The 23933-nt window shown below is 45.4% G+C and overlaps 2 protein-coding genes across 5 annotated transcripts in view; one reads left to right on the top strand and one right to left on the bottom strand.

The window, feature by feature from the left end:
- Positions 1–17553, top strand: part of SIRAL1 (SIR2 antiphage like 1) — a 26109-nt gene extending 8556 nt beyond the window's left edge. For 3 of the 4 annotated variants that reach the window (XM_084803754.1, XM_084803755.1, XM_084803753.1), the window contains exons 3-9: positions 4175–4258; positions 5011–5263; positions 7614–7841; positions 11903–12031; positions 13818–14103; positions 15522–15578; positions 16892–17553. In XM_084803754.1, coding sequence (XP_084659880.1) covers positions 4182–4258; positions 5011–5263; positions 7614–7841; positions 11903–12031; positions 13818–14103; positions 15522–15578; positions 16892–17187 — 1326 coding nt within the window. In that variant the 5' untranslated portion in view covers positions 4175–4181 and the 3' untranslated portion in view covers positions 17188–17553. Of the gene's footprint in view, positions 1–4174; positions 4259–5010; positions 5264–7613; positions 7842–11902; positions 12032–13817; positions 14104–15521; positions 15677–16891 lie in introns of those variants that run through there. The other variant, XM_084803757.1, reaches the window with a different exon arrangement.
- Positions 17547–23933, bottom strand: part of SRPRA (SRP receptor subunit alpha) — a 21484-nt gene continuing 15097 nt past the window's right edge. The window contains exons 11-14 of the mRNA XM_084803742.1: positions 23543–23756; positions 22394–22557; positions 21633–21731; positions 17547–20527 (exon numbers count right to left, since the gene is read on the bottom strand). Of these exons, the coding sequence (XP_084659868.1) occupies positions 20399–20527; positions 21633–21731; positions 22394–22557; positions 23543–23756 (606 nt within the window). The 3' untranslated portion in view covers positions 17547–20398. The remainder of the gene's footprint in view (positions 20528–21632; positions 21732–22393; positions 22558–23542; positions 23757–23933) is intronic.

The raw sequence follows: 23933 nt of genomic DNA, 5'->3' as shown, positions 1-23933 counted from the left end.
TTTATCTGGCTTGCTTAATGCAACTTACATCTAAATGACCTCACTTTTTCATTTTCACACATTATTTCCTTGTTTCTGCGAGCCTTTTGTATAGATTTGCCTGTGATGGAGCAAGGAACCTCTCCCAATGTTGATTCCATGAACTCATACAGCTGCAAACAAATATATGAAATACTTTTCTCTACCTGGTATAATTAGAATGAGCCTATGAGCTTGTTTATGCAGTCAGTTTTCCTGGGTAACTACCCATTTCTTCATCAGTTTGGGACCGATCTGCCCTCCAAAAAGCATAGGGTGGCAAACATGCATCTATTCCATTGTATTCTCACAAAAACCCTGTGAAGATGGTTAGGTTCAGGGCTGCCCACTGTGCTTCCTGGTTCAACAAGGATTTGAACCCAGGTCTCTCCGGTCCAAATTTAGCATTCTGTTCAGTATACCCTGGTGGCTCTCGACCATTAATTTGCTGAGCTCTCAGATTTGTATGCACGTTCAGGTTGTGAACCAGAGGTTGGCGTAAGCAGAAAAAGAGGGAAAGATCCCCTTGCAAAATCAAGGGCTCTCCAACTCACATCTTTCATGCTAGGAATTGTATTTGTGTACCTGAAATTCTGAATGGTGATTTTCCAGTTTTCAAAATTGCATGGAGAGCCTGCACAGATACAGGAAGCTCTCTCATTCAAAAAGTCACCTTTCCACATGTAGAGGATGATGGAGATGACGACAGAGGGCGCAGGGCCAGCGCTGAGCATACAGAGTTTTAGAACGCCTGAATAGGATTAATTAAAATTCAACGATCAAAAGCTAAAGAATCAAATAAATCACTTGGATCAACAGCAGAACAGTTGTCGAAGGCTTTGTTTGCTGCCCTCTCCGAATGCACACCTGAAATCAACTTACTTGACTTAGTTCTCAAAAGATAGGAGAGACCCTCTCTGGGGAAGGAGTTCCAAAGCTGGGTGCCACCATAGGGAAGACTGTCTCTGGTCACTAACTATGGGTGGTGGGGACACCTAGAGCATGTCCCTTTGTTGACAATTGTAGCAAATGGGAAAGTTTATATGAGGAAAGGGAGTCCTTGTGAAATAACTTGTGTATAACCCCTCAGAGGTGAAGCAAACAAAGGCATTTTGATAGCTCAGTCTTCAAGATGACTTACAGTTAGTGGGAAGTCCTAGAGTCGAGAAATAGGGACACTATTTTCTTTCTCTTTCGTGGAGACACTTAACTAAGCCTGGTTTTATTCTTGATTACTTTTTTTTCTTCTAATTTTTTGTTGAGCAGCCACTGACTGTAGAAATCTTACTTTGTTTTCCACATGTTGGATCCAGGATCTTCCCTTCATGAGAGGAAGGGCCTTCTGTGAGAGAAAGTGCTCCATTCACAGAAGGTCCCTCCATCCAGTTTTGGGGGATCCCCCCTCCCACACACACACCACGGTTCATCCAATTTAGCAAGATCTCCTGACTCTGACCCGGTTAGGAGGATCAAACAACCCACAATTTATTAACCATGGGTTGTTTGCAAGCAGTCGGGGAGAGGGAGTATGTTAGCTCCCAATCACTTGCCTGCTTCTTCTCTGCTAAGCAGCCCAGGAACAATCCTGGGTTGTTGGCTGTGACCTCCGGACCTGGAACTCTGGTTGTTGAGGGAGAAACTAACAATGGCTTAAAATTCTGGGTTGTTTCTTCCTTAACATCCCAGAGTTCCAGGATTGGATGTCACAGCAAACCATTCCTGGGTTAACAAAGCAGAAGTGAGCAAGCCATCAGGAATCAGCACGCTCGCTCACGTGCACTCACAAACAACCCATGATTAACAAACTGTGTTTGCTCATCTGGACTGGGTCTCTGTGTTGCATTTTCAGGAGGCTGGAGGGACTGCCCTGGTCAGTAGGGGGCGGGGAAGTCCACCTCTGCCAGCGCTGTTGGTCCCACTTAAATCTGATCCAAGCCCAGACTTTTGAGCCAAGGAGGCATATTGGGTCCCAATGTATTTGTAGTGCCAAGTGACTTAGTTGAGGAGCAGCTCGTTCTCATGCAATCTGCCCCTCATTCACAGCTTCCCTGGAGAACAGCCTTTCCTCCTCTAGCGGATAACTTAAAGACTTAATTTTCTTGACTTGAGAATTAAGAACTTCTTAGCAGTAGTAATCCTTGGCCAATAATAGCCTGGCTGCTGGATGGCCAGATGAAAAAGAAGACAGGGTGAGACGAATACCTTCTTCTCGCTCCATCCGACTAGCTTGTTTCCCAAACTCGAACAGGTGTCTCTGAGATTCACCAGATCAAGAGAGAATACAATGGCTTTAAGGACAGACCCTACTCACTGACAGATTTGCAAACATCTACCAAATGTTTAGGGCTTCAGGAATTAATATATGGGTAGTGGAAACCTCTCTCAAGCCTGACAACACAAATACGGTATTAAGGAATATATATTTATTGCTCAAGCAGTCTAAGGGAATAACAAGCTTTAGCTAAGATGAGGCAGATTACAAACATCTCTAAACACACACACGTTATAATCATTAGGAGTGTAATGAAAATAATAGCAAGCATATTCTTAACATGGTAAAACCTAAGTTTCTCTCAATCTAAGAGTCAATATCAAAGTTTCATATTTACCTAAATGGAAGGCATGGTGAGTGGAGCCAACCTAAGCATGTATGGAGGGTGTCTCCTTCTCCCAGGATCTCTCTCCCAAACAAATGAAACCCTAGTCTTTTATAATCCCCCAAGAAGTCAATGACGTCATCCTTAATTAAGGACCTGGTCTTCCCACCATTCCCATTGTTCGCAATATCATCAGGCCCGCTATCGACACCAGTAACAGCTAAATAAAGGTATCCCTGCTAAACTAAGCAGCCTGCTGTTTCAGTACTTGACCGATCCACATTCCATTGAATACATTCCATTACGCATAGTTCTGTCATAATACACACAGAGAGAACTAGTCATGTCTACAAAATACAATAAACGCTTATCAATTCCACGCAGTACAATGCATATTCCCTTACAGAAGAGCTTGGCTCTTTGGATGGATGTGCAGAAGAAAGAATTTTGACACATGCAACTTCTCATAGGCCTGGTCTACACAGGCAGCAGAATGAGATGGTAGATTCCTGAAGGGGTAGAAGAGGCTCTTATCATTTCAGACTGTAGGGAGGGGGGATCACATTCTTGTGAGGGGGTGGCAGGGGGAATCTCTTTTTAAGTAGAAGACCGGCACTGTGGGGATTCAGCTATGCTACAGTCTTTCTCCCCAGTGTGCTATTTGTTTTTTTTAACTATTAATTTGCAGGGAATATTTACATGGAGTGCTAAAAAAAAAAAGATGGTAACTCCCACCTGCAGTCGGAAGTAGTTCAGTCCATTCTGCCTCCAATCCATTCTTCCAGATGTATGGATCAGAAATGTCCTCCTCTACCTGGCTATGAAAGGTGCAGGTGGCTGTGGGTTGCAATCCTGGTTTGGAGAGATTGCTCAAACTATAGTTAGCTGGTGCAGACAGAATGGCAAACTATGGTTTGATTGAAAGCAGGAAGTACAGAATTGAGCCCCGGTGCATCCGAGGAAGAGGAGAGAAGAAGGAGCATAAGAATGCGGTGCTTCATCACGATCCTCCAAACCATGGTTTGGGAGATCATCTGAACGCAGCTAATGTCACACCAGAGAGGGGGTGATATTTTCATTATCAAGGCCCCCTGCAATGAAGATTCCAGTGTCTGGGACACTAGTAGAATGCTTCAGTGACTATTGTGGCTTAAATAACTGCTAATAGACCACCTCTTGTCATGTGGGCAATAGGAATTCTTTCTTGGCTTGCAATTTGACTGCACCTGACCACAGTCAACTGCTAGTCTTCTATATGTACTGTGGAGCCTTCCTTGAGTTTAAAGGAACAGTTCAGTCCTTCACTTTATCATTTAAAACTGGCCCCACATTTCCGCAAGATAACCCTTGGATTATCTTTTGAATGATGTTGTTAATGACAGAGGAGAGTCACTCTGTTTCCTGGCCAGCAGGTGAGGTTATTGGAGATAATGAGCCAAATATTTGTTCTTTCTTGACAACGTTGCCTTGGTAAACTTTACTCTTGCTCAAAGTGCACATATCACAGATTTCTCATTGTAACTGTGCCTTCCTTCCTTCCTTCCTTCCTTCCTTTCTAGAAACTGGATGGCTTCTAATGTGAACCTGAATCTGGATAAAGAAACACTGTTGGAGGCTGGAATGCCACCTTCCAAAAAGCCTAGGTATGCATGGGTAAACAGGTAAAGAGCAATCCAGACTTACCACACCAGGAAGAAAGTATGTGTTTTCTACCTGCAGGGATTTCTTTAATATAGAGGAGCATTCAAAAGCAGGATTCCAGTTTTACTAGTATATGTTTTCTAACTGCAGGGATTTCTTTAATATAGAAGAGCGTTCAAAAGCAGGATTCCAATTTTACTAGTCCATTCCACTGCAAGAGTAGACCAGACCTCTGTCTTTTTCTAGCATAGGCTGGTGCTTTTTCAAGGGGAATTGGAGTTCGCTTTCCTCTGCTCTTACCTCAGTTATATGTAGCCTTGCAAATACATCTACAGAAGCTGTGTAGAGGTTAGAGTGTCGGATAGGACTGGGGAGGTCCAGGTTCGAGTCTCTACTAGGCCATAAAGCTCACTGGGTGACCTTGAGCCAGTCTCCAATTCTCAGCTTATCTCTGTTGTAGAGATAAAGGAAAGGAACCTGCTTTCTTCCTATTTAGAAAAACAGCACTGCCCTTCTGCTGAGCCGTTTCCCTAGTTCTCATGATTTCCCTAGTTCTTGCCTGGTTTACCATGGTTGAGTTCTTACCTTGCCCATGCTAAGCCAGGCAAGTGGCTATTTACATGCCCAGCTATACATTAAAGGCCTCGGCCATATCTGTATACTTTGAACAGTCTTCACTATACATTTCTCCATGCTGATGGAAATCGATTCGTGCTCCTTCCTTCGTCGACCTTCCCCCTTTTTGGTTCTGCAGGAAACTGTTGCCGAGTCTGAAAACCAAAAAGCCCCAAGAGCTTGTTCTGGTGATTGGGACAGGGATAAGCGCAGCAGTCGCTCCTCAAGTGCCAGCCCTGAAGTCTTGGAAAGGGCTAATCCAGGCCCTGCTGGATGCTGCTATTGACTTCGACCTCCTTGAGGAGGAGGAGAGGAGGAAGTTTCAGAAATGTCTCCGCGACGACAAGAACCTCATCCACCTCGCCCATGACCTTATCCAGAAACTGTCGCCAGTGAGTTGATGGTCCTAGAGGGAATGGTTTGCAAACTTCTGGTGAAAATGGGTTTTATTAGAAAAGAAAAAAACATGGCAAACATCTACATTGTTTTCGGGGTGGAGGCAGTGGAAGCTAGCGGCTCTGATGTCAGTGGGGTGGTGAATCCGCTCTGGGTTTCAGTCAGAACTCTAAGGGGGTTCTTCGCTGACTGAAACCCGGAGCAGATTCACCAACCCACTGATATCAGAGCTCCTGCCTCCACTGGGTGGAGACCCACCTCAGGCTACAGTGCTTAGTCCAACAGTATACGTTCTTTTATTCCCTGCTTTCGTTCCAAATAAAAACTATATAGAGCTAGCTAACTACACTGTCTTTCACCCCATCCCAATGTGAAGGGAGTCCAGTGTTTAGAAACCTCAAATGCCCCGCTCCTCCCATCATATGAAGTCGCTTTATACCAAGTCACATCATTGGTCCATCTAGCCTAGTATTGTCTTCTGTGATTGGTAGTGCCTCTCCAGAGTCTCAGGCATGGTTTTTTTTTCTTAGCGTTGCTACCTTCTTGCTCAGGGATGTTGGACCTCTTTCAGCCCAAGGGCCAAATTCCATTTCGGGGAAGCGCTCACAGCTGCATCCTAGTGGTGGGTGGGGCTGAAGGCAAAAGGGCCAAAAATGCCAGTATATTTTAGCTTAATGCTCCTACTGCCTCTAACTAAGCATTCGGAAAGGCATTTCAGTGGAGGAAAAAATACACATAAACTGGGAAATGGAACAGTGGTACTTACCAAGAAGGTTCCTTCTGGGTTGGTGTGCAGAAGGCATCCCACAATGGATTAGCTCCCCCTATTGCCCAGGAAAATCAGGGACCCGCGTGACTGAGTTTTAAACACTCTGTCGGTCCGAAGCTCCTCCTAGCCAGTTCTGTCCGAGGCGAAAGCTCAGAAGTTGAGGAAGAAAACATATCTTTCTATCATAGGTAAGGAAGAACGACAGAGGGACAGATAGTTTATTAGTAAATACATAGACATCAATCTAAGGAAATACACTTTGAGGATCCTTAGGAGAAGGTCTGGCCAGCCAAGTGCAGAGACGAATGGCCTGATTACCTATGCAAATAGACTTGGTGGTGTTCCAGGGTGTAGTTGGGATGCCTTCCGCACACCAGCCAAGAACGCACCTTCTCGGTAAATACCAGCGCTCTGTTCCAGGTTGGTGCGAGGAAGGCATCCCACAATGTGACGTGCTAAAGCTAAAACCCTTATTTGGGTGGAGGAAAAAAGTCAAAGAGGTAAGGAATTTAAGAAATTTTAGAAATAGAGATAAGTATATGCTTGAAATAGGAGGAGATGAGAATTAGCTCTGTCCTGGGCGAAAAGCAGGGATGAACTGGCTAGGAGGAGCTTCGGACCGATAGAGTGTTTAAAACTCAGTCACGTGGGTCCCTGCTTTTCCTGGCCGATAGGGGGAGCTAACCCATCGTGGGATGCCTTCCTCACACCGCCCTGGAGAAACACCACACAATTGGTGGTGGGGGGGTGGCAATATGAGGAACGCCCAACGGTTGGATTTGGCCCCTGGACTTGAGGTTCTGCACCCCTGTTCTAGCTCAAGGTGCTGTAAATTGAGCTGGGGACAGGCTGTGTGCAAATTGCATGTTCTCCCTCTGAGCTATGACCACTTTCAAAGCTGCAGCCCCTCTCAAATTTGAACTGAGCAAGGTGCTCCATGTTCTCTGTTGCATTGTGGAAAAAAAACTATTTCTGTCCTGTTGGAGCGGTCTTCCATCTAGGTTCCTAAGGAGGTCCACATGGGCTTAGCTTCAATGGCTTTGAAGCATGAGCTCCTCCCAGACCATCAACGGGTCTTGTTGTTGCAAGGGATTCTGTGATACACCCCTTGGATCACATCCTGAATTGTTGCCGCGCCTAAAAAGTGATGGATGCTCCAATCACCTGCTTGTGCAGGCGGGCATCCATGCATGCGGTGAGTGTTTGGGCAGAAATAGGACTGGGAACTCACGGATCCCACAGTATGACCCTCATGTAAGTTGACTCAGATGTAAGCTACGCTGTGCTTAACGGGGTGTACTTGCAGGTAAGTGTGCAGCTTAATTCCGACTCTCATTCCTGCAGGGATGGGGAACCCGTGACCCTCCAGATGTTGTTGGACTCCAACTGCCATCAGCCCCAGACAGCATGGCCAGGGATGATGGGAGATGTAATTCAAAAACATCTGGAGGGCCATAGACCCCACTTTACTGGATCTCACTAACGAGTCTGGATAGCTATTTTCGCCTCCTTGCCACTGACTGATCTCGGTATGTTTTAGACTCTGATCTCGGTATGTTTTTCTTTTATCTTGGCAGCGCACAAGCAATGTCCGTTCTACGTTTTTCAAAGATTGCTTGTACGAGGTCTTTGATGACCTGGAGTCCAAAATGGAAGACACCGGGAAACAGCTCCTTCAGTCGGTGCTCCATTTGATGGAGAACGGTGCCCTCGTACTGACCACAAACTTTGACAACCTGCTGGAAATTTATGCAGCGGACCAAGGGAAGCAGCTAGAGTCTATTGACCTCACAGATGAGAAAAAGGTAGGGATAACACTCATGCTTGTTAATGGCAGCAGCTCTAGTGGGTAAATCCTTTTATTTCACAGCAGTGTTCCCAGCTCAGGAAGCAAGGGTCTTTTTAACCGTTGGTAGGGGTGGGTAGAACATGCTGCATTTGTGCCATTCACAGTAAGTACACACACACCAGTAACAGCTGGCACTTTGTCAAACCATTGAAAGGCAGGCTTGAGTCCTAACCAGCTATTCCAGGCTCCAGCATTTTAAGTTTCTCTTACAGAGACTTCAGATGCCTCTCTGAAAAAGGATGCGCAAACGACTTGCACATCCTCTTTCCATAGTTCTGGTTAATGTTCAAAGTAGCAACATGTGCATCTTCCAGCCCATCCCCCCCCCCCCCCCGGCCATTGTCTCCAGGTGTCTTCTAGCATATGTATCTCCAGGTATTTCCTGGAAAGCATAAAGGTAGATGCATGAACAACTCATGCATCCTCTTTTTCAGCACTTCTGCATCTCATTCAACACTGCCCATATTTAAAGAGCCAGGGATACCCAAACATGAACATGTGTGCTCCAAGCTACCTCTTGTACAGCCTTCCCCTCTTGATGCCCCCACAGATGTTTTAGATTACACCTCCCAGCATTCCTGACCATGGACCATGCTGGCTGGGGCTGATGGGAGTTGAAGTCCAAAACATCTGAAAGGCACGAGGTTGGGGAAGGCTGATCGAACTACCCAGACCTTGCTGCACAGTTTCTTACAAAGAACATTAAAAGACCCTGCAACAATGTTGGTTTCTTCTTTGTTTTTTACATCTGCAGTATATATAATCAGGGCAAGTTTTCTTCAATTTTTTTTTTCCCCCAGCGAAGATACTTTGACAAATTCCAGGGGGTTTTGTAGTGTAGAGACCATTCCTCGCTGAAGCATCGCTAAGAGGGAATATCTTAAAGTGAAGTTTAACGAAGTGCGCTCAACATAGGGACATAAGCTGCTGCCTTATACAGAGTCAGACCATTGGCCCATCTAGCCCAGTATTGTCAACACTGACTGGCAGCAGCTCTCCAGGGTTCCAGGCAAACTTTTTTCAAGCCTTACCTGGAGATGCTGGGGATTGAACCTGGGACCTTCTGCATGCAAAGCAGGTGCTCTACCCCTGAGCCACAGCCCCCTGCCCCCCCTTCAAGTTTCCTCCCCATTTTGTTTTGTTCTTTTGTCCCCAAAAGCTTAATTTTTTTCAGGCAGATGCTCCTTTGTTGGAATTGGCCCCATGCCTGGTTTACTTCAAAAGGCATGTAAACAATGGAAGAGTTTTTTCTTGTTAAGTTATTTGATCTTGTGTGGCTGTTTCTTTCCATGTGCATTCTTGTATTCTGCCTCCGACGTGACTTTTCATTTGCGGCATTCTTGATGAGAGCAAAAGGAGACCAAATGGAGGACAAGCTGTGCAGGAATGAAATCTTAAACACCATAAATCATGGAAATGTTATGATAGAATCTGAAACCTATTTGGCAAGCTTCCTCTCTGCCAAATGTGGTTGAGAAAATGCTCTGTAGCTCACATTTCAGGGCAGATGGGAAATCAGAAGGTTAAGAATAAAGCACATATGGAAACAGAAAAGAGAGAGAAGCTGTTAAATAATGTTTTTAATTTGCATAATATATTTTGATTATCGATTGCTTGATGCAGAAAATCTATTTTTTGCATGAATGCGCATCACTCTGGCTTTTGCTGACTGGAATGTTCATAGCTCTTTCTGGCAGAAGCTAAATTCAGAATTTTTCATCACAGCACAAAACAAAAGCAAAGTATTTAACAAACTGGCCTAGATGTTAGAACAAACTGGCCTAGCTGTTTGTTCTATTTCCAAGATGCAGGAAACAAAATTTTGAGCAAGGGGCAGGGCAACAGCAGAGATTTGAAAGATAGAGGTAGCGAAAAATAGTTAGGGTGGAGCGTGGGATGACAAGGCAGTGGGCAACTTGTAGGCCAGAACATTTGAAGGGCCTCAACTCCCATCAGCCCTAGCCAGCACAGTGAGGGATCATGGGAGTTGTAGACCAGAAAGACCTGGAGGGCCACAAGTTGCCCACTGATAGCTGGAAGTCATTCCCATACCCCAAATGGAAAAGACGGATCAATGCCACACTGGCAAAAGATTGGGATTGCTGTGTTTTCATGCTCTCTAAACTCAGGATAGCTCCTCCTTCCTTAGCTGTCACTATTAGTAGCCATTCCAGCAGGCTGAGATGGGAGGGAGAACAGAGCTATTCCACCAGCCCTGCTAAAAGAAATAGTTTCCCCTTGCCCCCCCTCTTCCTTTTTCCTTGTGTCTTTTAGCCTGTGGGCAGGGACTGTCTTGTTTAATTGATTATATATAAGCTGCCCTGAGGAGCGGCATAACACCACTTCAGATAAATAAATAAATAATCCAGTGAAAGACTAGAGAGGAAGTCAAAGCCAAAGGAAACTTGATTGGGACAAAAGTCTGTGTGACTTAGTCCCTTGTCTAAAAAAAGATATCGTAGAGCTGGACAAAGTGTAGAAAAGGGCAACTGAAATGATCAAGGGGCTGGAGCAACTATGAGGAAAGTTACAACAGCTGGGATTGTTTAGCTTAGAAAAAAAGGCAAGTGAGGGGAGACATGATAGAGGTGTACAAAATTATGCATGGTGGGGAGTGTCAGGGTGGAAACTGAGCCAATAGAGCCGCAGAGCAGTTCTGATTCTGAGGAGGAACAGCAATCCATGGGAGAGGAGCTCGCTCATCTCTCACAAGCACAGCAGCTGGCAGAGATTCCTCCTGCCAGCATTCCTGGGATAGATAGTGACCCTGGCAGTGAGAGAGCACTGGAGGGGGGCTTGCTGGACGCTCAGCGCAGATGCAGGGAGTGACGACGGAGGGCGCAGAAAGGAGGCGTAGCGCTCGTTTGGCGCTCAAACAACGGTCACATCCCGAGGACCCAAGGGAAAGAGGGAGGATCTCTCCCTAGCCCATAAATTCAGGGTTTTCCCATGGTTCTCCTTCAAACGGGGACCAACTGCCTTACCTGGAGCTTAGGCTACTGTGCTATCTTTCCCCAGTGCTGTTCCTTGCTTTGTCGCTAGTGATTAGTATCTGAAAGAGTCATAAAATAATAAAGGAATAAAGTCTTGGAAAGGATCCTTGTCGTCTGTGTCCTGAATTGGCTATTGGTGGGGACTGCAAGAGGCAGCTAGAGCGCTCCTGACAGCGAGAATGTAGATGGGGAGACATTTTTCTCCCTCTCTCAAAATACTAGAACCCAGGGTCATCCCATGAAGCTGCTTGGTGAGATATTCCGGACAGATAAAAGGAAGGACTTCATCACACAGCGCACAGTAAAACTATGGAATTCACTTCCACACGGTGTAGTGATGACCACCAAGTTGGATGGCTTTAAAAGGGGGTTGGACAAATTCCTGGAGGAAAAGGCTATCAGTGGCTACTAGTCCTGATGGCTATGTGTTACCTCCAGAACCAGAGGCAGTGAGCCTATGTACACCAGTTGCTGGGGAACATGGGTGAGAGGGTGCTGTTGCATAGATGCCTTCTTGTGGATCTCCCGTCAACAGCTGGTTGGCCACTGTGTGAACAGAATGCTGGACTAGATGGACCTTGGTCTAATCCAGCATGGCTCTTCTTATGTTCCTATTCCTAGCTGTGGCCATTCCTCATGCTCCAGAGGCTGGAGCCAAAGAATCCCATTCTTGCCTTGAGTGGACCGCAGCTGGTGTCCCCCCACCCCCATGAAGCCTGAGAACATCCTTCCTGAATACATCCATCTGTGTGCGGTGGAAAACCCTGACACTGTGAGGCTCAGATAAATGCATCCTATGGCTTAAATAGCTTGCAGATGTGTGGATTTATTTTATTTGTAGGTAGTGTGGCCTCCTTCGGGGCAGGAAGTGTAAACACATTCACATAGTGCTGAAGTTCTGGAATGCAGGATGGAAGAGAAATGGAGATATTCCTGGCTGCTCAGCCAAGGTCAATAGATTGTGGAAACTGAGGGGGAGTTGTATTGTGGAGACACTAAGTGCTTCTTTTGAAATCTTAAACAGGTGCTGGAGTGGGCACAGGAGAAAAGGAAGCTTAGTGTCCTACATATTCATGGAGTGTACACAAATCCCAGCGGAATAGTGCTCCATCCAGCTGGCTACCAAAACGTGCTACGCAACACCGAGGTCATGGTGAGACTTGCAGCTGTCTATGGGTGGTGCTGTCTCTTACTGAATGTTACCAGTACATGAATGAACATAACCCCTGAATGTTTTCAGTGCTTCGAGTCTCTAAGATCATTCTTCTAAAGGCCATGGCTTGCCAAACTACAGACAGGTGTCCTGATCTATAAAAAGGTTAAGCTTGCATAAGCAGACTCAGCATACACGTAGCACCTGTCAGATTGGGACTGCTGTAAATTAAATTTACATTGGGTCTACCTTCACTGTACTGTTCAGGATTCAAATGGGCATCCCATCTATCTTCTCACACATTAATATTTGTTTCTGCACAAACAGAGCTAGGTTGGGACATGGCGCTGACACCAAATGAAGCTATTCATATATATATGAATATATGAAATGAAGCTATTCATATATATATATATATATATATATATATATATATATATATGAGTCCGCAGGGGGGTGTGTGTGTGTGAAGCTATTCATATATATATATATATATATATATATATATAAGAGTTCGCAGGGGGGGTGTGTGAAGCTATTCATATATATATATATATATATATATATATATAAGAGTTCGCAGGGGTGTGTGTGTGTGTGTGTGTGTGTGAAGCTATTCATATATATATATATATATATATATATATATATATGAGTTCGCAGGGGTGTGTGTGTGTGTGTGTGAAGCTATTCATATATATATATATATATATATATATATGAGTTCGCAGGGGTGTGTGTGTGTGTGTGAAGCTCTTATATATATATAAACTCTTATATATATATATATATGAATAGCTTCACACACACACACACACACCCCTGCGAACTCTTTTATATATATATATATATATATATGAATAGCTTCACACACACACACACACCCCTGTGAACTCTTTTATATATATATATATATATATATATATATATATATATATATATATGAATAGCTTCACACACACACACCCCCCCCTGCGAACTCTTGCTCTCATGGAAGCTAACAAAGGACTGAAACATTACAAATAGTCTACCATTTTAACAGTTCAGGGGAAAAGCCTTAAAATGACAGATGGTCTTGTGGATGAAGGATACCTGAGCTGTGATGGCTTGTTGTGACGGGATTCTTGAATTGAAACTGGCGGTGACTGGGCAGTTGTGTGTGTGTCCATGTACAGAGAGAGAGTTCTCTTGCCTTGTGTGGCTTGGCTCAAGGCCGACAGGACTGGAGAGGTGTGCAAGACTGTGCTTCCTTGCCCTGTGCTCATAAGAACATAGGAAGCTGTCCAGTACTGAGACAGACCACTGGTCCATCTAGCCCAGTGTTGTCAACACTGACAGGCAGTGGCTCTCCAGGGTTTCAGGCAGGATTCCTTCCTAGCCTTACCTGGAGATGCTGGGGATTGAACCTCCAACCGTCTGCATGCAAAGCAGGTCCTCTTCCACTGAGCTACAGTCCTGCTCTTCAGTAGGAGGAACCCCTAGTTTTCTACACAGCTATTGCTCTGGATGAGGATGTGCTTCCTTCGCTTCCCTCCCGCCAACCCCTGGCATGCAGGGCAAGTCAGGGTCAATCCATCCCTCAAGTCCCATCTGCCTCTAGTCATTGTGGTAGAAGAGAATATTCTCTCTTCTCCATGATTCCAAAACTGGGAGGATTCAGACATAAATTTCCTCATTAGGAGGTTGTGCGAATCAGTCATTTGAGTCAACCATGCTTCTCTCCAGTCCTAAAAGTTCACAGTTCTCATGAAGGCCCTTCTGTACCCTTTTTTCCATTTTTATAAAGCGGGAGATCCAGAAATTGTACGAAGCCAAATCCTTCTTGTTCCTGGGCTGTGGTTGGACCGTGGATGATACAACCTTCCAAGCCCTCTTCCTTGAAGCTGTGAAGCACAAATCCGATCTGGAGCATTTTATGCTCGTGCGCCGTGGGGATGTGGACGAGTTTAAGAAGCTCCGGGAAAACATGCTGGACAAAGGGATTAAAGTCATCTCATATGGGAACGAATATGCGGACTTGCCTGAGTATTTTGAGAGGCTGGCAAATGAGATATCCAACCGGGGTCAAGCAGGTAAGAGGAATGATAATCTTGCTAGTGGATGAGTTTGATTGGAGCAAGGAGGATCACCAAGAACCCACCTTCCCTGTATACATAAACATATTGTTGTTCAGTCGTGTCCAACTCTTCGAGACCCCATGGACCATAGCACGCCAGGCCTTCCTGTCCTGCGCTCACTTCCGGAGCATGCTCAAGTCCATATTCATTACATCGGTGATGCTGTCTAGCCATCTCCTCTTCTGCCGTCCCCTTCTCCTTTTGCCTTCAGTCTTTCCCAGCATCAGGGTCTTTTCCACAGAGTTTTCTCTTCGCATTAGCTGGCCAAAATATTTGAGCTTCAGCTTCAGTAACTGTCCTTCCAACAAGCACTCAGGGTTGATTTCCTTTAGGATTGACTGATTTGACCTCCTTGCAGTCCAGGGGACTCGTAAGAGTCTTCTCCAGCACCACAGCATCACACATAAACATATAGCCCTACTGAATTTTAAGTGGTATGAGATTTACATGTAAGCAGGAAAATCTGTTTCCAAAACCCATGAGAAATTAAGTTGCCTCTTTTCTTGGGTTTTGAATTTTGTTTGTTTATTACACCTGTATCACACCCCTTCTTCCATTGATCTCAAGACTGGTCTGCCATCCAGGCACTGGCCAGATTGAGATCTGCTTAGATTCAGTGAGATTACTGCCCATGCGCTTTCAGGCCATTGAATATCATATGCTCAGGCTGTTATATATAAATGTAGTATTAGACCCACAATTCAATTTCTGGAGGATCTCTGTTTTCATTGAAAACAAAGAACAAGTTTCTAGCCCTTAGGGCTGTGAAGATTTACCTGAAAACAGGTGGGCACTGCTTACTGGGATCTCAGACACCAAGGTGGTGGCTGAACAAGATTTCCAGTGATTTGGGAAAAGGAGGAGAGAGGCTTCTGTGTCCTGAGGAGTTGTCTAACCCCCACCTCTTCATGAGAGCAAAACCAGAACAAATAAGCAACTGCATACATTTTAAATTAAGCAAAAATGAGCACAGTTGCAGAACTTTTACAAGAGGGCCAGAAGAACAGGAAATTTCCTACGAGGACTCTAAATGTGAGGTGCAGTGTTACTGTCAAGGTTTTCCAACTCTGGTGCGTAACTTGTATGTAAGGGTTATTAAAATAAATAGCAGGTTAGGACTGCAAAATGCTAGTTGATGCTGAATGCATTCTTCTCAAGAATTCCTTTCTGTGCCACCCCTTGCAATACTTTAAGCTTGCTGCTTACCACCACCATTCGACAGTCCTTCTGAAACAGGGCTTCGGCATAAGGAAAATGGTTCTGAAACACAAGATTCACTCTTATCTCTGGGGCTTTCTGGGGGTGGGTCTTTTGTAACCAGTCCCGCTTTGCCATCCCCCAGATCACTGGATTTTTTTTTCTACTGCTCCCAGGTCCGCCTCGGGAGGGACAACTAAATGGCACAGCTACAGCACATACTGAAATCAAAGGTACGGAGCTTACTTAATACTCAAAACTCCTTAAGACCGGCTTTGGAAAGACAAGTCTCGGTAACCAGCAGCTACCACTCAAGACTGAAATTGTGCCCTCTCGTGTGTGACAAAGGCTCGAAACTGAATGTAGCAAAAGGCATCTAGCCGAATGTGGAAGATTCCTTAGTAAGAATGTGGTAGACACCTCCCTCCTTCAGAAGGTGGCTATTGCCCAGCTAGGAGAACAATAGAGGGCAAGTATTCCATGTAGAGGGAAAGTAGCAATGATTTCAGTAGCCTATTAGTTCTTGAGCGGCAAGGGTTAATTCAAAAACTTGTACCGATTCTTAAGGTGGAAAGATTTTTTTTTTAAGGTGACATCTGTGTATCACAAGTCAACTCCGCATGGGTAAACACTCTTTAAAATATGGAAAAGGGAAGTCTTGGCAAACAAGAGAAAACCCCTGCCTAAACTGTATAGTTACCAACTAAGGTTGCACCCTTTAGGACTCGGATATTATTCCAGATTAATAAATACAGAATGTCCTCTATCCTGATCACGTAACTGACCAGTTGGGTTCAGGGACAGGAAGCACAAGTGGTTTTTGTACTTCCTGTCCTCTCTGCTTGTTGTAACATCCTCCTGTGGGAAAGATGCCTATAGGCTTCTCCACACCAGGCTTTTTATCCCACTTTACCAGGGCTTCTGCTTCCGGATTCTTTGCAGGATTAAGATCAGCTCCTTCACACACACACTTCTTTTTTATCCAGGGATTGCCTTTATTTATAAGTTCTATGTTTCATTACAGCCACTAGATGGTGCTGCTGTTGTAGCACAACTCCCTTTTTACATGGACAATTTTTAATCAGGGTCTTTTAATAGCTCGTTACCTCCGTTTCACATCAAGCTGCTGAAATGGTAAGAAAACATGGGGAAAGTGGAGGCTGATGATGTCACGTGAAGAGCCCGCAAACTTCCATGAGTGGCCAATCCTGATCGCAGGATAAAAGCCATGTGTAGAGAAGCGCTAAGCTGCTTCTGCATCAAGAATTCATAGGTGAGGGGCCACTTCTACTTGGGATGCGGCAACTGTGTCTGCAGAACAAGTATTTGCATGTTACTTGTGCTGCTGTTTTGTCCTCCAGCCATCCGTTCCTTGCAAGGCTGAATATCCCGAAGCTACCATAAAATGCCATGCCACAGAATGGCATGGTACTGAATGTAGTACTGAATGAGAGGGGGAACCCTTTCCGACCGTAAAGCAAATGGCTGATGTGAGGGGTGGCAAGTGAATTTGACTATGTGCCTTTTCAAACTTCCTTTCTCCAAGAGCTGGTTCGTCCTCCAATCCTGCCCCCTTTTTCGTCAGCCGCTTTGTTACCAACCCTCTGCAGTTGTCCATGGGTTTTGTTAGGATGCATCCTTGAAGGCCAGCGTCCAAAGTATCTGGCCAGAAGTCATCCAAGGATACTAACTATGTGGGGTGCAGCAGCCGATAGCACAAAGCACTCCCATCAGAGCAACGGGCTCTACAAGTTAATTCTTCTGCTGACAAGATACCGGCAGCTCCAAGGAAGACATGCAACTCTCTCAAGTTCGCTTGGGGAAGAAAGAAAAAAACAATGAAGTATTACCTTCTCCACATTTGGTTCTTGGAAGTGCCCTGCCTTGTCTTCCTTAGCTGCTGCCATAACATGTGAAACTTTAAAAATATCTTGACTTGACGCAACCATTCTTGGACCCTTCCGATTTGGGCATGCAGACCTGTTATATCAACATGATGTCTTTTTTCTATTTAAGGTTGTTTTTGCAGGGAGATGCAGCCTCTCCCAACTGCAGCAAAAGTTTGCTACTAGCACTTTTATATTCTGTAAGGGTTTCGACTAAAATGGGAGCATTTTTTTTAAACTACTTGAAGCTCTAGTTTTCCAAGTCTTTTCTTTATACAGTGTTTTATATGTCTAAAGTTGAAATAAAAAGGTTGCTCGCTTGTCTTGGGCTTAGATTGGCTTTAGACAAATACATGGGAGAAATTCATGCCTACCAGTCATTATGGCTATATCATACCTCCAGGTTCAGTGGTGGTAGAGATCTAAATACCAACTGCTGGGAAAGGGCTATCACTTTTGTTCTGTTTGTGGGAAACAAAATACTGGGCTAGGTAAAGTTTTGGTCTAACCCAGCACAGTTCTTAGGAGCAAGAACAAGCCAATGTGAGGCTTGGGTTTATGTGCTCCCTTTCTTTTTCCCTCTTCCTCTAGTTCGAAAGCTTTCATTTCTGCTTTTGCTTAAACAGAGTTTGCTGTATTGTCCAAACCTAGAACTTTGGTTAAACTTAACTACGATTAAACAAGCCAGCTTCGAGTTGGCTTGTTTGAATCTAACCACAGTTAATGTTAACCACAGTTTGTTGTTCTGGATGACATGGAAAACCATGGTTAAACAGCTTCCAAATTCTTCCTTATGCCTGCACACCGACGAGGAGGAACCATAGCTTGCTGTGGCTTGTTACTGATTCATGTCGAATTAAAACTGTCATTTAGTGTGATGTGCACATGAGGTGCCAAAGCCACATAACGGTCACACTCATGCTTTTATATGGCCCATCTTCTGCAGCCGCTTTCAAGGATGTTCCTTAGGTTTTATGCAGAGCTCTTCTGCTGTTCAGCATTGCAGGGAAAGACCAGTAGGTAGCTGTCTTTCAGAGAAGCTTGTCTGCCATTATGGATCTTCTAATGGAAGAAGCCAAGGATTTTCTGGAACATAGTTTAAAACCCTGCCTCTTGCTCACAAAGGAAAAGACTGGGTTTTTTAAATGAAATTTTATTATATAAATTACTTTTTAGCAGACAGCATTCAACTTATTGCACTAGAGCACATCTGCAATACCGAGCTACAAGACATCTTCATAGAGTTTTGTATTATTCAACATAGCACTTTATACCAGGATCAAGAGGCACTCTGGAGGAAGGGGAAAAGGGGGCAGAAAAGCAGCAAGCAACCACTGGCATGACCCCCACCAGAACTTCCTTTCATAGACTGGTTTGGAAAAGCAAACACCAGTGTGGCGGGAGAGCATGCAAAGGCTCACATCGAACAGTTTTATTCTGACCTCTGATGATGAGACAGAAAAGGATAGGAGGTGAGGCAGAGGGTTACTGGGCCAGTTTGCATGACCAAACAGCCCACCGTGGCTTATTTAAGCCATGGTGGGCTGCAGCATGTGTGGGTGGCCATTTTGAGTACTCAAGCTGTGACCATGGCTTGTTGCGTCAGCTGAACCTGGCGAGGGTGGGTTCTTGGCATTGTTACCAAGCCACTCACAACCCTAAAGCAGCCCATGGGCTCTGGGTGATTTGTTAACCACACCAACAACCCGTCCTCCCTCTGTTCAGACAACACAAGCCGTAGTCGCAGCCTGAATATTCGAAAGCTGCCCGGCCCACGCCACAACCCGCCGTAGCTTAAATAAGCTGTGGTGGGCTGTGATCACACAAACCTGGTCATAGAGTTGGATTCTGTGTAAGAAGGGAGAAGAGTAATTTGGTGCAGAAAATACTCAACTCCTGATCTAATAAGGTCATCTAGCAGCATTAACACTAACCCACACAACCAGCACTTCTTATAGCCAGATGTTTGTTTTACCTGGTTTGCATTAGACCCTGTTTGGGGGGGGCGGGGGGGGGCAAAGGGATTGTCTGCCACGTTCATCATGAGCACAAGCTTCAGTTTTGCACGCGCAGCTTGAGTGTGCTGTGTGCAAAATTACAGCATGTGCTCACCGTAAACGACTCAGACAAGCCCAACGCAAGAAGAGTCCAGTATCAACACAGCGACAAGCACAGCAGTCGTGGCCACTGACCTGTATTAGCCCCACAAAACAAACAAAAACAAAAAGGTGCAACAAGAAGCAGTTCTCTGATCAGCTGGAGACATTATTAGGAAAACAGAAGGGATGTCCTCGGTTGCAAATATGTGATTAGAAATGGCCTTGCAGGTTCCTGCATTTTTGGGAAACACTCTCTGGGGCAGTGCCTGGATAGCTTTGCTGTGAAGCGCCCCACTGGCAGTAGAAAGGACCTTCCACTGCCTGTCTCTTTGTAAGCAGCAGGCCCCATCCTTGTAACTATTATTGTTTTAGGTCTGAAAGCTTTGAAGAGCTGCTGTGACCAAAGCAAGCTGCAAGGATGAAGCTTGATCTGCTAAAACCATCACTAGGCAGCATCTATCTTCTCTCATTGTTAGCCAACAATTCTAGGCAACAGCCCGATTGCCAAGACAAACGCTCCCGCATTTTCCACACCTCCAAAGCATAACCTGGAGTGGCTGCACAGGCCCAAGGGAGAGTTTCAAATACGGCAGAGTTCATGGGTGCTTAGTGTCAGAGCAACTCCCCAAAGCTCTTATGACACCCACTAACCGGGGGTGGACAATACAAAGCTCTGGGTTCAGCCTCTGTCTCAAGCAGGCAGAATGAAGGGAGACAGGAAAGGGGTTTCTACTCCAGCCAATGGACTCCTCAGCTAGAGAAAGGTTCTCCCCCCTCACCCCAAACACTTCAGATCCACTGAGCATGACAGGCATAGTTCATTTCAAATAAGTGGAACATAACCATAGACAGGTGCCTCCTGCTAAAATTAAAGGAGGAAGGGGTGCGGTCATGAAACGAAGAGGACTGAAAAACAGGTAAGCAGCCCCTTCTTCCAGCATCCCTCCATTCTGTGTTGCACTATGCCAAAAAAAAAAAGGAAAAAATTGAAAAGGTCTCTAAAACAGTCACGTTGGAAAGCACATTCTGAGACATCTGCAGACAGGAATTTGGTGCAATAACTAGTGGTTAGGCCTTCATGAGAGCACCAACCACAGCCTTGGCATTAAGGCTACGCAGGTCAGAGTAGGTTTGTCCAGTACCCACAAACACAATTGGTTTACTAGTGATGTACGTCATGGAGATTGCGGCGCCAACCTAGGAAGAGAAAGGGGTCATCATTAATGGGCAAACAGCATCAGCGTAAGCATGTTGAATCCTTTTGCATAGTGAAATTGCACCCAGAAGTCACTCTTCTGTGGTTACTTCACTTTTTTTCCTTCTTTCAGCTGAAGGGCCTATGGTAAGCTTTCCCCATCTGGTGCCCTCCAGATGTGTTGGACTACAACTCCCAAAGACTGGGATCTTATGGGAGTTGTTCCAGCAGGAGGGTACCAGGTTGGGGAAGGCTGACCTACAGCCTTAAAACACACTGGCTTATTTTGCATGTAATGACAACCTGGAATATCGGTTGTTGCCTTACCCAGAGTTTACCCATGATTTGTCTGCCAGACTATCATGCAAAACGCAGACTGTTGTTTTTCAATTCCTGGGTGGTTTGTTCCCTCCTTCACCCCCTCCCTCTCTGTATCCCAAATGCCTTTGCGGCACTGTAGTACTGGCATGTAGAGCAGCCATTTTCTTAGACCGCTCTTGCCTGCTGCCTCCGTAGCCTGGTGAAACTCATGTAATGATAACCCATAGTTAAAAAAACAACCCAACAACAAACCATTAGGGACAACCCATATTTCCAGGTTTGCATATAACAACCCAGGATTCATCAACCCATACTCTGGGTTGACATTATTTATTTATTACATTTCTATACTGACCAATAGCCAAAGTTCTCTTACATGCAGATCAGGTCACTGGGTAACTGCGGAGGATTATTAATGACATTTTAGCTGCAGCTTCATTTTTCAGTTATATGCTGCTTTTCAGCATTCACTTATAAAAGCAGACTAGGCAGTTTGGCTTTCTGTAGTTGATGGCATGTCCCTTTTGTTCTCTTGGACAAACCACCACCACCATGTAAAACATGTAGGAAAATGTAGGACACTGAAAGGGTCTGGCTATTCATAAGCTCTTTTAAACCTCCTTTAATTCCTGAGCCTACACCAGAAGCCACCTGCACAAACCGATCTTAGAACTCCCAGAGCGATGAAAAACCCATTTGCTACTCTAAAAAAAAAAAAAGAGAGGAAGATCCAAATGGAGCAAGTCCCTCCCCACTCAGCAAGCCCAGTCTGCTGGCCCTGTTTACCTTGTCGTCTATGGTGTCAAATTTGGTTAGCACTATTCCATCAATGAGGCGTGGGGTCTGAGCCACAGAGTGATCAGCAAGGGCCTTGTTAAATTTGACCTGGGGGATGGAAGGAGACACGTTTGGCAAAATTCTTGCACAACTCTCGCTGGTGGACTGTAAGTATTTCTCCCTACACACACGTGTGTGCATGCACACATGTACATGTACGTGCACACAGAGAAACAGGGTGCTCCAACAGCTGTTCCATACATTAATGTTGCAGCAAACACATATTTGTCACTGAATATGCCTGCAGTGGGGACACTTCAGCCATCCCCAGCACTTCTGGGTGCACATACCTATAATACAGAGGTGTTAAACCTCAGGCCTGAGGACCAAAGCTGATCCTCCAAGGTTCTGCAGATGGGGATGCCCCCTTTCCCTCTCCCCCCACCCTCCATAATTCGGGAGTTTCCCAGCTTTTGCCTGGTTTTTCCCCCCATTCGAAAAGGCTGAAATGCCCCTCCTAAGGCTTAGTTACTAGCAGGAAAAGCTTTAAGCTAAAATAGGATGGTATTGTTGACCCCACCTCCTTTTGCCCCCCACACCACTGGAATGCACCCCCCCCCGGTGTTTTTCTGAAACAGAATGTGACCCTCAGGCTGAGAGAGGCTGTGCAGCCCTGCTGAGATACATTCACTGTGTGTGAACACATGATTACTACTGGGTAGACATGCACTGTATGGAACAGCCCTAACCAGTAAGGCTCAGGAACTAACCAGCTGATCCACAGCCTCGTTTCCCACCAAGGCCTCTCCCACAAACAAGACGAGGTCAGGGGTGTTAACCGCAATGAGTTTAGCCAAAGCTGTCATCAGGGGAGCGTTGTCTTGCATGCGACCCGCCGTGTCCACCAAGACCACATCGAAACCTTGGTTGCGTGCTGGGAAGAGAAAAGGGGCTGCACTTATTAGAAGGAATAAATAACGGGAGGGGGGGAATACAAGTGCATAGCTTTGAATAGGAGTATCTTGAAATGTACAGCCGCTTTCTCCTCTGAAATGAGTTGCAGAACGGAGTCAAATACCCCAAATCTGTTCTTTGTGAGAGCGTATACGGCTGGCATAGGTTTTTTCCCCAGTGGAAATTGGGGTAGGAAGCCTGTGCATTCTTGCCCACCTACACCTCTTTGTAAACAAAAAATTCCCCATGCTGCATACTGTCAATAACACTAGTTTCATCAGAGAATAGTGCTCAGAGCTGTTTGCACTCTGCACTGAGAAACAAATAACAAAACAACAACAGCTCCTCTTTCCCAACCCCTATTCCAGGAAAAGGAAAACTCCGCAACTGAAGTTCTGCAAATGGAAGAAATACCCTTCATAGTGTATTACAGTTCTGCTCTCTTACCGCTGGAATGCCTGCTTAGTTCCCTCTTGCTTCTGAGATTTCCACCAGGTGTTGTCCACAAGTTTTCATAGCCATAAGGGCTAGAAACTTTTTAAAAATACATAATTGAGTTTGTCAGAATGCTGAATACTATCTATGCTGCTCGATTCTTCAACCGAGCTTGTTTCTCGCTCTTATGAACAAGAATAAAGGTCAGATAGGGAGCCTTTGCTTCATTCAACCCTTAAGGCTTTTCTGAGTCTGACACCTTCCAGGTTATGGTCTGAGTGGCAGGTGAGACACAGCTATAATCCAGATTCCTTCCCTGGCAAAGAAGAAATTGGAGACAGGTTGGAGTAGGATCCTTTTACTCAGGCCTGCTCCATTTCTTCAAACATCTGGTTGCTATAGGGTGAAAGGGAGAGCGGCATCAGGAATACCCCTGGAAATGTGGGGCAAGGAGAAGAGGGGACGTTTCAGCTGCAAACAGGTATCAACTTGGATGAAGGGATGAGAAGACTGTGGAAGGAATGCCTTACCGTACAAAATCGCCTCCATGGCAATGCCAGCCGCATCCTTCCCGTATCCCTTCTCGTAAAGCTGCACCATGGTGCGGCCACCGTGATCCTCCGGAGGGTGCAGAGCATTCAGGCGGCGAGTGTGAGTTCGCAACTGCTCCACAGCTCCAGCACGGAAGGTATCACAGGCAGCGATGAGAACACTGAACTTGTTTTCAATCAGCCAGAAAGAAATCTGAGGGATGGGCAGAAGAAGGTTATCTCCTCCACGGTCCGCTGCCCAGCTTCTACACAGAACTTAAAAGGGCGCCTGGCAGGTCCGCTTCCTGCCCTGTCTACCTATGCCAGCTTTCCCCAACCGGGTGCCCTCCAGATGTGTTGGGACTACAATTCCCAGAATCCCCCAGCCAGC

This window comes from Heloderma suspectum, chromosome 6 (genome assembly GCF_057233095.1).
Source record: "Heloderma suspectum isolate Gila_16-S chromosome 6, 16-S_ref, whole genome shotgun sequence".
Taxonomy (NCBI): Eukaryota; Metazoa; Chordata; class Lepidosauria; order Squamata; family Helodermatidae; genus Heloderma; species Heloderma suspectum.
This window is presented reverse-complemented; position numbering and strand designations above follow the sequence as displayed.